Source organism: Anoplophora glabripennis, unplaced genomic scaffold (assembly GCF_000390285.2).
Source record: "Anoplophora glabripennis isolate ALB-LARVAE unplaced genomic scaffold, Agla_2.0 scaffold346, whole genome shotgun sequence".
NCBI lineage: Eukaryota > Metazoa > Arthropoda > Insecta > Coleoptera > Cerambycidae > Anoplophora > Anoplophora glabripennis.
In genome coordinates this window covers 1-16,182 of record NW_019416443.1, presented here as the reverse complement: position 1 = coordinate 16,182, position 16,182 = coordinate 1, and the positions used below count along the sequence as shown (strand labels likewise).

Genomic DNA, 16,182 nt, shown 5'->3' with positions numbered 1-16,182 from the left:
AGTTTCCGAACATGATTTAAGTACAAGTGATATTATAAGTAACTATTTTTTTTATACACGTGGCAATTCTTTTCATCGATTCATTACTTCTGGATAAAGCTTATATATTTCTTTTTAGACCCCTTTGGCGATAAAGATGATTAATCATGGTTTGTTTCTGCCTATGTCGGCATATCGCGAGTGCTTCGTTAATCTCAAGTTTCGTAAAACTTTAGACCTTCTATACGAAAATAAATTAACTTAAAAAGTTGAAAATCAACAACTGCAGTTACCCTTGAGAATTAAAATGGTTTTTATGGGGTTGTACATTTAAGAAAAAGTTATAGAACTTTTCTAAACATAATATTTTTTTCTAGCAAGCTTTCGTGATTCTAGAACCTGTCGTTGCATTTTTTATATTTAAAGTGAAGGAAAGGGTGTGCGTCTTCACAATCAACTAGGTAACACATGATTTTCTTTCAAAGTTTTCTGTTTGGTTGATTATTATTTTTTTGATACACGTGGTAATTTTTTTCGTTGATTAGATGCTTCTGGATAAAGCTTAAATGTTTCCTTTTAGGCTCCTTTGGCGATAAGGATGATTAATTGTGGTTTATTTTTGCTAACGTCAACAGATCGCGATCGCCTCGTCAATCTAAAGTCACGAAAAACTGTATCCCAGAATTTTCATAAGAAAATTAAATAACTTTAGAAATAACGTGATGGTAGAGGAGATTAGGGATATAACCTTTAAATCAACAACCGCAGTAACTCCTAATTATTAAAATTCTTGAGTTTGTAACTATATGATTGTGAACATATTCAGATAAAAGGAGAAGATTAGAGACATCATCATCGTCATCATCAACATCATCATCATTATCATCATCACCATCGTCACCATCGTCACCATCATCAATTTATTTTTAATAAAATTATCTTCCTTGCTTTTCTCCTCTATCAAATCTGTCTTGACTTGAACTGACTTATAAGTATAAAATTACTCCAATATTAATTATTATGAAAACTTGAAATGTAAGTTAAATATAACGAGCGTTCAAATAAAAACGTGGTCGAAGTTGGCTCTGACACATTGGACGTAGGGAGTAGCTTATAGCGACCAACTTAACCTCATTTCTCAACGAGCTGTATAGCAGCTGTCAGTTTCAATAACGTTAATGACTATATAACTTTATTTTAAAGAATAATCGTGATAACAATAACAAACAATTAAAGGAGCTGCGGAAAGTGTCCCCCTCCTTGTTATAACAATAAATTAAAGCAGCTGCTGAAAGTGTCCCCCTCCTTGTTCCAAGCACTTTTCACACCTGTTCCTCAAAGAATTAAAGACATTTTCTAAGATGCTCGGGGTATTGTTAATTTCACGAATCTTGTCTATAAGTCGAGCCTGCAGATGGTTTAAATCAGGAATAGGCAGTTCAAAAATAGTGTTTTTAAGGTAAGGCCACAAAAAGAAATCACACGGCGTAATATCACATGACCTCGGTGGAAATTCATGTTCAGCATTGAGACTTATTAGTCGATTTTGGAAAACTTCCCTCAACATATTCATCGTCTCGCCTGCCGTATGTGCCCTTGCGCCATCTTGTTGAAAGTAAAAGTTTGTAATTTCGTTTTCTTCCAGCTGGTTAACAAAAGGAGCGATAATTTCTTCTCTATACCTTTGCGCAGTAAGAGTACCATTAAAAAAAATAGGTCCATAAATCCTCCTTCGATTGAGAGCACACCAAACTCCAATTTTTTGAGCGTGTAGAGGGCCCTCGACAAAAAAGTTATCTGGTTTTTCAGAAGACCACATTCTCATATTCTGTGAGTTTACGTAACCACTTAAATGAAACCAGGCTTCATCAGAAAAAAAGGTGATATTATGAAGTTCACCGTAGTTGTTTAAAAACCATTCACAAAATACAGCCCGTCGCGGAAAATCAACTTCATGAAGTTCTTGCTGACAAGTTAAACGATAGGAGAACAAACGCAAATCTTTTTTTAACACTGTGTGGCAGGTACCGACTGATACTCCCACCATTTGTGATAAAACACGTACAGAAGTTCTTGGCGCATTTTCCATTATTTGTTGGACATTTTCTTTTAATTCTTCAGTCCGCTTTTTAGGTCGGCCGCTTCCTTCTTTTCTTGTTACACTGCCCGTTTCACGAAAAACATTAACACAACGCTGAACTGCACTTTGAAAAATTTTGTACTCAACAACGCCGGGAAATTGATTTTGAAATTCTATGAAACATTCCTCAATAGAATACTTCCATATTCCATCAATCTTGCGTCCATTTCTAAAGTAGGACTCTATGATAAACACTTTTTGTTCTTGAGAAAACACCATTTTAAACGCTTTTTAAAACGAAAATATTCAAATTGATAGCGGCGATATAGCGCTTTGACAGATGACGTTTAAGTTCATTTGCTATACGCTACGCCCTACGTCCAAATTTTCAGAACCAACTTGACCACGTTTTTATTTGAACGCTCGTTACAACTAATGTTAATGAGGCAATGCAGCGTTTTATGGATCAAAATTTTCGCTCCTACGAATATTTCAAACAATTCTTGTAAAATAAATAAGCAGGAATATTAAAAGAAATCTAGAAAAGAATTATTAATAAGCCATGTTACCAAAATAACTTTGACTTCAACTGGGGGCAGAAACTTTGTAGGATCCTGAAGTTTTCGGCTTTTCAACGAAACTTAATAAGCTATCCATGATGTCTTCTTTATCAGCTTTTAAATATACCATCAATAGACTAACGAATACATTTTTTTCACGAACATTTTGTACATTAGTTTTTTATTTCAATTAGGGGAAATCTTTATTATTAAGAGAAGCTAGAGTAAATTTTTTAATTACAATATTTAGTTGCCTGTAAAGTATTCGAAGGAAAACGAAAATAGTAGCATTTTCTGCGATCCATTTGGTGACTTCCCATCTACTGTTTGATTCATTTCTTTGGAAGACTAAAAGGATTTTATGTTTGTCATCCTACTTTTATTGCCACTTCCGTGAGTATTTACAATTTGTCGAAAGCGACAGTAAAATGTTTGCTCCTATTAATATACTACTTAGGAATCGGTAGCCTGAAGTTATCAGATACGTTCCACCCTTAAAAGCTTCCAAACAGAAGATGTAATTTCAGATAACTGGACGAAAATCGAGAACTACTTACAAAAGTTTTGCGTCAACAGGAACAACTTTTTTATTAGTTCGATAAAGTTTCGCATGGAAGAAAAAACAAATATACTCTATAAAATGGTCGACTTTGGTATAAACAGAACCTGATGGTAATACTAATGATGCTCACGATGATGGTGATAAACATATTAATTTAAATTAAATTTCGAACTCCTTCATGTTCTTAATTCAGTTATTTGTGCGTTAGAAGGCGCGAACTATTACTATTTTATAGATCGCATAGTTTCCTTGAAAAAAAGTTGTGTTAAACATTTCCATCGGGCTGCAGAATTCTATTCGATACGGCTCTGTACAGGGATGTGATGAGCAGTCATCTGTACATTCAATCTTCATCTGCGCGTCCACGAGAGTCGGTTTCCCCTATTATGTTTAACTTTTACGGTCGCTACCCGGCACAACGACATGCTGAAAAATTCCATTACGCCCACCACGGAAAAGGAAAATGAGATTCTCTCTGACCATTTAAACGGTTATTTTTCGGTGTAAAATTTTATTTCAATTCCGCATAATTTATGAAAACCATGAAGTTTTTAATTTAATACCGCAGCGATGTTTTAATTAATGTTTTCTCGAGACGCCGTAAAGCCGGTTGGCTGGTTGCATTTCTCTTCTTCAGAGTGACTATATTTTTTTCGGTTTAAGATATATTAACGACAATAGTGATTTATAATTTACCCTCAGGCTACTTCATGACTTGCAGGTACATTTGTATCATATTTTATTTGATGAAATTTAAAAATACAATGTTTAAGTAAATACAGAAATAATGAAAAAGTCTCCTTTCTCCTACCCTTTTTGTCCTACATTCTCCGATGTAGCTGGGAGATTCCTTTCGCCGTGGCGGCTCGACGTACGAAAATTCGAAACATCGGCGATTTTCGGAGCATGCAGAAATTTCGAAAGGTCCGCGAATTTTTATATAGCTCTGGAATGTCGTCTGGTGTTCACGGCACTCCTCGGCTGGGTTGCCCATGATGCAGCGAGGGTCTCTGATAGGAGACCGATCGCGTCGTTATCGGAACCACGATTGGCGGATTCAAAACATCTTCGGAATTTCGTATTTGTTGTGTTTGGATCCATCTTTTTCTTTGCAGGGTGGCTACGAATGTTGCAGTGGTCTGCTATGTACATATTTGTATTGAAAATATCGGTTTCGAGCGTTTTAGTAGCTGGTTTTGACACATAGGCGATTTTAGACGACGCTACCAGTATCTAGGATATCTACACTGCCGCAATAAGCGGTCTGGCTTGTGGTAAACATTTAATTGGACACCGACTGTAATCAAAATGTATCATAAGAGTTTTTGTTCCCCACTAAACATAAAATAAGCAAAATATTAAGCAAAAAATTATTCGATCGATCATTAATAATCACTTTTAAAAAACTGACGACTGAATATCGATGACAATGACCAACAAGAACAACAGGAAATAAATCAATATGTTGCTATATCATTAGACTAGAATATTGTCATGTAAAATATTGTTGTTTGCATATTTACCTTTTCTTTATTTCAGGGAAACGGGCCAGAGCGCTGGTGGTAATTGCGTGGATGCTCAGTGTGCTCTTTGCGACGCCTACTATTTTTCTTTTCGAAGAAAAACCCATCGAGGGTAAGTGAACAGTATGAGCGACTAAGGTTTTAAATAATAAGGGATGAAACGAAGTATGCACGCGTAATAATTTGAACATAAATATTTTATCTATATTAATCCTGAGATATTCCAGAGATTCCAAGTCTAATACAATAAGGGGATAGTTTTGTAATATAGGAAATATTTCGGGAATTTATATTAAGTTTATATATTCTAGGCTAGACAACATTTTTTTTTGTACTCTCTCAATGAGAGTTCCGAAAACATGGATTCCATTATTTCATACTGAAAATACTGTGCGACCAAAAATTTTATGAAAGTGTATCAAAATGCTAGAATATTGTTAAGATGTGGAATTTGTCCAATCAAAAATACTTATAAATCCAAACCAGGCAAACCAACTCGTATCAAAAATGTATCATAAATGATCCTGATTTTTTCGNTCTGTGAGTCACTTTTCGCTAAAATTGATGGTTTTCCCTGCAAAGTGAAAAAACTGTTTTCCTCACTTATTTGTTTAAATAGAAAAGTTAGCTAATAAAAGTTTTTGACTCACGAGATGAGATGTCTTGTATTATGTTCCTTTAGACAATTTTACAATAATCTCGCGGATAGGACCTTTTTCGTGTAAAAATTTTATTTGCTTGGTCTACAGTCATTTATTGTGCGGACGTATCTAAACAATTTTAGACCAGCGAAATATTTTAGAGCAGAACCAACAGTAAACTCGCCTTTTCTTGTACACCTATGTGCCTGGATGTCTGGAATTGTAGATAGTTACAGAATAAGCTGTAATATGAAACTGTAAAATGTTTAGCTGAAGCAGCAATTTATGTTCGTGTTGTCTTCAGGTTTCTGCACATGTATAGAGAATTCTCAGCTACATACCACCGACTGTAAAAGTTAATACTCCCAGTTCTTTCCAGAACCGAAGCTGACGCCATATTTATGGCAGTTTTATGAACTTTTCGCGTTTCTTTCTAATACATCCTCCATTATTTACGACTTCACCCTTAAACCCCATTATTTTCTTATGGGTGTTTTATATGTGCGCGGCCCTAGTTTTGGAAGATAAATCAGTGATTTATAGCCGAAGGGCTAACAGATTTTTATTGTTTAATATGGACAAAGTTTTTCATACCGATTGTGATGAATTGGCCGACGGCCTGTTATCCCAGTTGGGAACTTTTCCGAACGTATGTGGATTAGTTTTGGACTACATAATTCAAACCGGGCGGACTTTGTTGTAACTTCGAAGAGACAGCCGATCTAGGGGCAAGCGACAAAAAAGTTTAACGGAAAAAAATATGTTCCCTGAGGCTGATCTGGACCTATTTTAGATAGTTGAATGAAAGGAGGAATAGTTTATTTTTTAACTTTAAGATGATGTCGGAGTATCTTATCGTTTCTTTATAGAGGGCGCTCATAAATGATTACAAGCCACATAATCAGTCACTATTTTTTTAGGACAGTAATTTTATTTCTTTCGGTTTGACAATTAAATTTCGGTAAAATTAGAAATTATTAAAACCGTAAGATCTACATTACATTAAAACACAACTTTCTGTTTCACCGACTACTGATTGATCTAATTTTTCGTGACCCATTAATACTGAGCTATCTTGAAAAAAACACTTTATAATTACTGTCACTTATTATTATTATACAGGGCGATTTGCAAATGGTGACCAAAAATGAAACCTCGTATTCTTTAGTGAATTTTAAGGGGTCTTTCCTATAAATTTTTTATCTAGGACGCTTCATTAAAAAGATACAGGGTGTTAATCTTAAAAAAATATTTTTAATTTTTTGAAATAATTTAAAAACTAGTAAGTGAAATATTTATGAAAACATTGTCCAAAATCTGAGAGCTTTTCCTAAAATTTACATGTTCCAGTTGTGGAGATACAGGGTATCAGTGGCATATTTTTCTAAATAAAATAGTACGGTACTGCTTTACGGTAACAACCATGATATTTTCGGATTCGCCTTTAAATTTTTTACAAATTACTACCCTCTTGTGTTTTTCTAAAAAAGCCTTGATTTTCGAGTAAAACTTAAAAAACCAACTGAGGAGTTTGTAAAAATAACAGAATTTGTTTTTTAATGGCAGATAGATAATATTGGATATCTGACCGTAGTTTTCTATTAGGATCAACTTTTCTCAATAACGACTGTCTATATTGTTAAAAATAAAGGTACTTTACTCTTGAGCAAAATTTACATTTTTGGAGAAACTTTGTACACGACTGTAAAAAATTGAAATCTGATTAGGTACTTCATTTTGGGTTTTAGGTCATGCAGAACTTTTTATCAAGAATAACTTTTTTCATAAAACCAATAATAAAAAAGTATCCCATATGGTGCCGACTTAATTGGACACACTGTATATTGAATAAGTATGTACTGAATCTAAATAAAAAGGTAATAAACTTTTTGCTAAGGCAGATGTGTTTCTTGAATATTTTTTTCAATTATAGTAGTAAAATGAGTGATAGTGAGTTTTTACACTTTTCCTAAACGATTTGCCTGAAAATATACTGTCATTGAAGCTAAAAATCAGCTGTAACCTCCGAATTCTTTGAAGCTGCATGGATTTGCATGAAAATTTAGAATAAGGCTCATCTTAGGCTCAAGTTCCAAAGTGATATAAGCCCGATTGACGCTTTTTGTTTTTTAGGGGGAAAAACTACCTCTAAGTGAAAAAAATTAAAAAATATAAGTTTTAAGCATTTTATTGATAAAAATCTTGTTCAAGCACAAAGATTAAATAATGTTCCATGTTCTCGAACATGTTTTATGATATATTTGATCTTTTCGACCCTTTATTTAACCCTTAAAAACTACCCCTATGCAAAAAATAATGATAAAAAATTACTTTTTAAAGATTTGGAATGATTAAATCGTGCAATTATTTAAAATAAAAGTTACCTTATAGCTAATAAAAGAATTTTTCCCTTTCAACCCCTAAAAACCACCCCTGTATTGACAAAAATGATAAAAAATTACTTTTTAAAAGCTTGGAATGCTTTAACGGTGCAATTATTTAAAATAAAAATTCCCTCATTGCTTATGAAAGAATTTGTATCTCATAACACTTTTCAACCCTTATAAATCACCCCTGTGCTAAAAAAATGATAAAAAATTACGTTTTAAATCTTGGAATGCTATAATTGTGCAATAATTTAAAATAAAAATTCCCTTATATTGTTTATGAAAGAATATTTTACTTTTGCCATTTTCAACTCTTATAAACTACCCTTTTACCAATATTAATGTAAAATATTTTTATTATAATCGATTTTTAAATATAATCAATCATAAAAAAAATTGCTACGCTGCATATAAATAATCACACTAAATTTTTTTACTTATTTTATTTGTATAATATAATATATAATATATAAAAATGAGAAAGCCTATTTTGCTCCGAAAAAATGTCATTGGTTTTTTTACCATAACTCGGTTAATTTTGAAGCTATAGTATCCTACAAAAAAGCATTTTAAAGATAATTTCAAGAGCTGTAAGATCGTTTGCATATAAAACCTTTTAAGTCCTTCGTTTTTTAAAGGGAAAGGATCGAAGGGCTCGAGACAGGTCGTTTTTTCACTAAAATGGATACTTCAAGCGGCGATATCTCCTTTATTTTTTATGCTATAGGAAAAAAAAAAGCAAAATATTTGTTGAAAAAAAAGCTACATTTTTGTTGTCTATCATTTTTTACGTATCTTTCATAGTTTCAGAGTTATTATATAAATAAGGCAATTTTTTTTGAATAATGAAAAATACGTTTTCAACTTTTACCGTACATTATTAAAAAAATACGCATTCTAAACCGGTCTAACTTCAGGATCGTATGAAAAACACTAAAACAAAACTAATTGTAAAGGGTCTACGATTAATTTTAATTCTGATGGAAATGGTACAGCGTTTACTGCTCATTTTTCCTTAAAAAATATGAGCAACCCATCTGTTTTTGACGATAACTCCTTCAATTTTGCTCTAATTAACTTTTATAAGTGCTCATTTTGAAGGTCTTTTTGAGTACTACAAAAAACTCCAGGAGCGTTATACACGTAAAATTAATCCTTTTTCCGTTATTTGACGTTGAATACATCGATTCGAGTATTCCCCCCAAAACAAGTCCCCTTCCACTAACCATATTTCGCTTTGTATAGGACGTACAACACTTTTTAAAAAACGATTTTCTTTGTTTATTTATAAGCTACATTTTTGTTCATTACACTTTTTTTAATAAAATGCGTAGTTTTTGAGTTATTCGCGAAAAATACTTTGAAAAAGTGTTTTTTTTTTCACTCAAAATTCCAAGTTTTCAATCGTGAATAACTAAAAAACTATTGATTTCTCGAAAAAATTCTTCGAATATTTTTTGCTCAAAATTTGATTCTCTATCGATTTCCAGCGTTATTTTTGAAAAAAAATTCCACCCCCGAGAAGGGGTGTCAACCCCCAACAGGGTGAAAGCGTCAATCGGCGCTATGTCACTAATGTTCATTGACCTTTTCTCTAACAATCTGCCAAATTTCAAGTCGATTGGTTCAGTTTCAAAGAATTTGGAGGTGAAAAGTTTCCATGATATTACTACAGATTTTAATACTCTTTTTGCTGATCGACATGACACTTCCGTAGTGATCTTATTTGAAGTAGATGAACTCTATATTTTTACTAACTACATTTATCCAGAGTTTAGTAAAATGGTACAAAATATGGATTAATAGTTAATTTAACAAACATTTAATATATCAAATTTCTTTACTCGTGGGATTTCTCTTCAATTTTCATTTAATTTTCGTTTTGAAATTAAAGTTACAGTTTTTCCGGAAAATAGTTATTGAAATGTATTGTAAAATTTTGACACCTTTTGCACCAGAAGAAGTTAGTAATTACTGTTATTAGCTTGTTTGATTTTCGTTGATCCTGTTAAATAAAATCAATACATATTTTTTTGACTTCAAAAATTATTATAACAAAACAGGTCTGTCATTTACTATACCTGAATCCTCCCAGAAAAAATCTAATTTATGAAAAAAAATACTGTCACTTATTAATGTTATACAGACTAGAACATTGGTTTATGCATGATGGAGCACCCCCTCAATTTAAAAATATTGTTAGACTTTTTAAACCACCAATATCCAAACAATTGAATTGAAAGCTCACAACTTTGTCCTCCACGATCACCAGACCTCAACAAATTTGACTTCTTTCTTTGGAGAACTTTAAAAGAATTTGTGTATTTCTCGCCAGTTGCGTCTCGAGCAGAGAGAACTTTAAAATCTATCAGAACCACTTGAGAACGCAACAAAATATGAAAAAGGCGTTTCAAAATGCATAAAAATTCTTCAAATTCGCTGTTAAATACATTAAAATGGTCCGAAATATCATCAAAATATTTAACAAAAAGGTAGAAGAGTATCAGAAGTAGAGTTAGATCAGCCTATTGGACTCCCGTTACAGTTTGCCCATTCGTTGCAAAGCACCCTGCATAGTTACCTTTAAAAATCAGTTTAAGAAATAATTCGCTTGCGGTATTCTTTCCAGACATCCCCCAGTGCTGGATAGACCTAAAGCAGTGGCAGTGGAAGGTCTACATGACCTTGGTGGCTCTGGCGCTGTTCGTCGTCCCCGCGCTCATCATCAGCGCTTGCTACGCAGTTATAGTTTGCACGATCTGGTCCAAGAGCAAATTGCTGATCCCCGTGGGACACATCCCGATCCGGCAGAGTGAGTGAATTCTATTAGCTAGTCTGGGGTGAGCGCGAAATTAATTCATAATCCCGATTTGCCCCGAAAAATACTTCGGAAAGTAGATTGGAGAGTCCTTGTAATCCTGAAATAGCGTGTACCAAATTTTAATAGTATAATTTCTGTCAGCCTTGTTACAGTATTTAAAATAAGGTTGTTTACGAAATTGGAGATTTGTTTTTTATGGTAATTAAGAAATTAATTATGGAAGGAAGAAGATTTTTTTTTTTTCATCATTTAGTTCTATACTGCAAATTAGAGTTACTTTAAAAATTAATTTCCAAGTTTGTAAACACACTTAAGAATTTATAATTCGAACTTTAAAGGTTGAATTAACATCTAAATAAATGAATTCTGAGAGTAGTTATTAGAATGCTTGTGCTACAAAGAGCTTTAAAAATGTTTCTTTTGCTACTGTTGCCAATTTCTTAAACTGAAAGATTTTATTAATATCTTTCTGTTTGGTCTGTAGGTGAGGACCACAGAGGCAGGCCACCCAGGAGTTACCACGAAGACCATGACAGCCGTCGTGCCAGCTCGAGGGGAATCATTCCAAGAGCCAAAATAAAGACTGTTAAGATGACTTTTGTCATTGTATTTAGTAAGTTTACAGAAAAGTTTAAAGTAACGACACTGTCAGTCTGAAATCATTGCAATTTGATTGTCTATTCACACGTACTGATACACTTCAATATCGAAACAATACGACTTTCTTAGAATCTCAATCGACATTAGTTGCATCTTAGATTGTTGGAAATTACCGAAGTTTTAAATAGAGTAGAAATATTTGGCCATTAGGTTCAGTTTTGTAGAAATTTGGAAGAGGCAGATATAAGAAAGTTTGTGTATTTTATCACTTCATCAATGTTAAATACAAGGAAGACGTATGTAAATGATCTATCTATATAATAAAACCAAATCATTTTAAATCTCGACATCATCTATTTAATTATCAATCTACAAAATCGTACGGTGTATACGCACTAAGCTTTAATGGATATACGGAACTTCACGGAAACCATACAACCATCTAATCACCATGGATTTAACAATGCTAAATCTTACCATACAACATAAGCTGCTTCTCAGTTGCCCAGAAACTGCCTCTAAATTGTTCTACTGCTCTATTTTTTACATAATCCAAACTTAAACAATTGGAAACCTCTGAATTAAACACAAAAATATTTAAATACTTCTCAAATGCTTGTTTTTATTATTGTGAGTCGAAAGTCAGAGCCAAATACAAAGTTTACTTAATCAAGCACAACGGCATAAATTACCGCAATGAAATAAACATGGCAGTAAAGAACCTTCTTGAAACATATTCAGAAATCTTAACATCCTATTTTGTGGGAATCCAGTTAATTGGAAAGCAAAAAGCCAATCTGGTGTGTTCCTCAAGTGCTTCAGAAGTACATTTTTTTAATTTGGAAAGTACGAGGTGTATAAGGACCATGGAAATAACGTCTTTAAAATTAGCAAATAACTGATACAATAGCGAAATTTTGCAAAATCGTTTTATTTTTTTTCTGTCTTTATTTGAAAACGAATTTTAGAATAAATTGCATATTTACATTGCCACTTTTTTCGCTCTATCCGATGGGGTCGACATTTCTGCAATCCGACGTTTCGTCTTCGAGGGGCCATCATCTGGTTAATTTTTTTAAATACGTCGCTGCTATTTTTATAACAAAATCTAGTCATTTTTAATTCTGAATTAAGTGATATTACTTTTGTAATCGCTTAAAAAGGTTTTTAGCTTGTTTTAGCTATTATTTAAAATTTTTCCTGACTACGGCTCTCAACGCTTTCAAAATATCTATTGGAGAAAGTCATAACAGTATAAAAGTCAATACACCACAAAATATCCAACAATTTTTTTAATCAATAATTTAAAAAAATAATACGAATTTATGAAATGTTTTATTATGATGTCTAATTAGATATTTTGTGCTGTATTGACTTCTATACTGTTATGACTTCATCCAATAGATATTTTGAAAGCGTTCAGTGCCGTACTCAGGAAAAATTTTAAATTATAGCTAAAACAAGCTAAAAACTTTTTAAGCAATTACAATAGTAATATCCTCTAATTCAGAATTAAAAATGACTAGATTTGACGCAGCGACGTATTTAAAGAAATTAACCGTGATGGCGCCTCGAAGACGAAACGTCGGATTGCAAAAATGTTGACGCCATTGGATAGAGCGAAAAAGTGGCATTGTAAATATGCAATTTATTTTAAAATTCGTTTTCAACTAAAGCTAGAAAAAAAATAAAACGAACTATCTAAATGGCATATTGTTAGGCATAAAAAACTCAACTTTTTTCTGATTTGAGCGACCTCGTATCTTTTATCGTTTCCTAGATCCTAATGCTATCTGATCCTTACCTTGGACACACTGTATAGCTTAGGAAATGTAAAATTATATAAATTATTCTAGCAATGAATTTATAAAACATAAAATTAGTATAAAATACAGAAAAATAAATCATTCTAAAATACAGAATTTATATTCAATTTTAATATTCCAAAATTATTTTTAAAAAGTTATTACATTAAATTTTTTTTAACTATGGACAAACCGCTGATCTAAATTTTGTTAATTAATGCCCATTTTGCATCTAATGCTCTTAAATTTCTGAATAATGACCTTTAATATTGTCAAATGTCCATTGAATAGATATTGGCTATATCATCTTTTGTTGCTGCTGCAGTCTTTAACTATACAATAAGAAGTGTGACTCATAATTTTGCGTTGCCAAAAAAGGTAATAGAATATTGGAAATAATAAATAGAGAGAACCATAAAATCAACATCTCGAAAGCACCTCGCACTGTCTTTATGAAAATGTGGATTTGGTCAAATTGGCTGAAATTGTGGTAAGTTGTTGGTTTTGTGTTACTGACCAAAAGTCTCCATAGTACTTGGGTCCGAAAATCAACTCTTTCCTACTTATAGCAGTCTAAGTCAGTTCTGCTGATGTTGAACTGCAAAGTATCATGTGTAGAATATTACAATAAAAACAGTAACTTTTGTGAAATGATTATGGAAAAAATGAACATTTTTTGACATGTACCAAATACCAAACAGTACCACAAAACCAACAACTTTCCACAATTTCAGTCAATTTGACCGAGCCCACATTTTCATAAAGTCAGTGCGGGGTCCTTTAACAACTGACATTTTCCGAACGATACTTTCTTATCATTTTTATCGACATCAATGTTTGAATACATCTGAAACTACAGATGGTGCCATCTTCGAAAAAGTAGGGCCGCTTCTGACCTGGTTCCGATCTTTTCTCTCCTTAATTTTGTCACAAATATTTACAGGGTATTCAACTTACTTGCACTTTTGCATCCTTTATTATCTGACCTGATAGTAAATACAAATGAAGAAGTTACGGTGATGTGCAAAGTTACAATTAATCATTATTTTACTGGGTTAGAAACCGCTTTGGTATATTTGATCCAGCAATGTTGCAACGTTTATCTTTCAGTCGCTATATTTAAAACTTTGACGATGATATTAAGCTTCACATTTGATTTCTGGGGGATGTATTTGTATGCAATGAACCGAATGAGACTGTCGCGTTAGATTAATACTGCCTGGTGATTTTCAGTGTTCGTAGTCTGTTGGAGCCCTTACATAGTATTCGATCTGTTGCAAGTCTATGGTCACATTCCAAAAACGCAGACGAACATCGCCATAGCAACCCTCATACAGAGTTTAGCACCGCTAAATTCAGCCGCTAATCCCGTTATATACTGCCTTTTTTCCACGCACGTATGCGGGAACCTGAGGTGAGTGACGTTTGACTAATTCGACACGTCGATTTGCCTTTTGGCCTGCATGACATGACATTAATTTGCATACGAAAATTGTATGTAAGTATTGTATTTTCTTTTCAAATTTACTTTTATAAAAATACAGTACTGTTTTATAGAATGAAAGCTTTGGTTGTCTGACACTGCGCATTTGTAGTAGAAATATGCGCTGTTAAATTAAACATGTTTAATTGTCAAGTAACAGTTAAGTTTGTTAAAAAAAATAGTAGAAACATAAAATGGGCTTTGCAGTGCAACCTTCTATAATAGTCTGCTTTCTCTGTTAGTTTCAATAACATATACAGGGTGTGCCATTTAACACACCCGCTGCCAATATCTCCGAAATGAAGAAACTTATTTTAGTTCCGGAAATTGGAGTTGTGAGGTCCCTCGAATAGCTTCAAATTGTAGTTAGAACTATTAATTCAAATCTTTCTGTATAGATGGCGTGACAATACTAAAAATTTTTTTGTTCCCTCGTAGAAATACAGTCCATCTGAAAGATCGTAAAATTTTGAGTAATTTTTGCAATGTAAAGTTTTTCCCTATATTTACTTGTTTCCGAGATATGTCGACTTCAATATGCAATGTGTGATATAACAGGGAAATCTATTATTTTATTTAAATCGCACTGAGACGAAATATTCTTTTAAAATATTGTTATAATGGTTTTATTCACATCAAATACTAACAAACAATAAATTATAAAAAAAAAACGAATAATCAACTACAGAAAAAAATGTACAATGGTAAATCTTATAATGGGAATTTTATCAAATGTTATTAAAAAATACAATCATAGGTGGCTCATGTCATTTGTTTAAAATAAAACAACGACAGATGACATATATTAGTTATCCAATAATTACAGTTTTATCAGTTTGCGTCTTTTAATTTAACTATACTAGTTATACGATTTATCATTGTACAAGTTTTTTCTGTAGTTGATCCTTTGTTTGTTTATAATTTATTGTTTGTTAGTTAGTATGTGGTGTGTATTAGAAAAAACAACTGAATAATGGAAATCATTAAATTAAATAATTTTTTTGAATGAAACACCCTATATATTAGTGCATACTTAGCTTCGTTAAATTTTTCTCTTTTCAAAAATATATATAATATGTTACTGTTTGATTCAGGACGTTTTGACATATTTCAGTTTAAAACTGTTTTTGAAAAAACAGGAGGGAAATTTATGTCTGACAGATCGCAGTGGCTATGGACGAGGCACGCGGAACAAACAAATGACTTTGACAGAAGTTTATTTATAATCATTAATTTATTTCCTATAACAAACTATTTTAACAATGAAATAATGTTTAGTGAGAACGAAAAATTTGAATTATAAAAATTCATATAAGAGGTAAAACTTTCGTATTAAAAACTTTTTTGTAATTTCAATAATAAACTCACAATATGTTGTCAGATTATAGTGACTAATCCTGTACAGAAGTCGATGTCTAAAAAAAGAACAGAAACAAAAAAGGTTATGCAGTCAAGAAAACTGAGACGTTTTTAAAAAGAAAAATTTAAATCCTTATTAATTTATTCTGTTTGCTCTTTTATTTGGTTGCCTCAAAGAGCAAATTCTAGACGGTTTTATAATATTGTGGGGTATGGAGCTCTTGGGATTTGTTTTTATTATTGGGCTTTGTTGTTTCATTTGTATAAAAAAAATTGAGACCATTTGGGGGAGGGGGGCGGCGGTGATCGACCCCCATAGCCCCCTTTGGATCCGCGCCTGTCCAAAGAGAAGCTATATACTTTCTAAGAAATTAACGCATTT

At 32.5% G+C, this 16,182-nt stretch overlaps 1 protein-coding gene across 1 annotated transcript in view; it reads left to right on the top strand.

The window, feature by feature from the left end:
- The window catches only part of LOC108909132 (cardioacceleratory peptide receptor-like), a 140,111-nt gene extending 125,735 nt beyond the window's left edge, over positions 1 to 14,376 (top strand). Inside the window, exons 5-8 of the mRNA XM_023454570.1 lie at positions 4,721 to 4,816; positions 10,362 to 10,544; positions 11,038 to 11,166; positions 14,192 to 14,376. Of these exons, the coding sequence (XP_023310338.1) occupies positions 4,721 to 4,816; positions 10,362 to 10,544; positions 11,038 to 11,166; positions 14,192 to 14,376 (593 nt within the window). The remainder of the gene's footprint in view (positions 1 to 4,720; positions 4,817 to 10,361; positions 10,545 to 11,037; positions 11,167 to 14,191) is intronic.
- Positions 14,377 to 16,182: the final 1,806 nt, after the last annotated feature.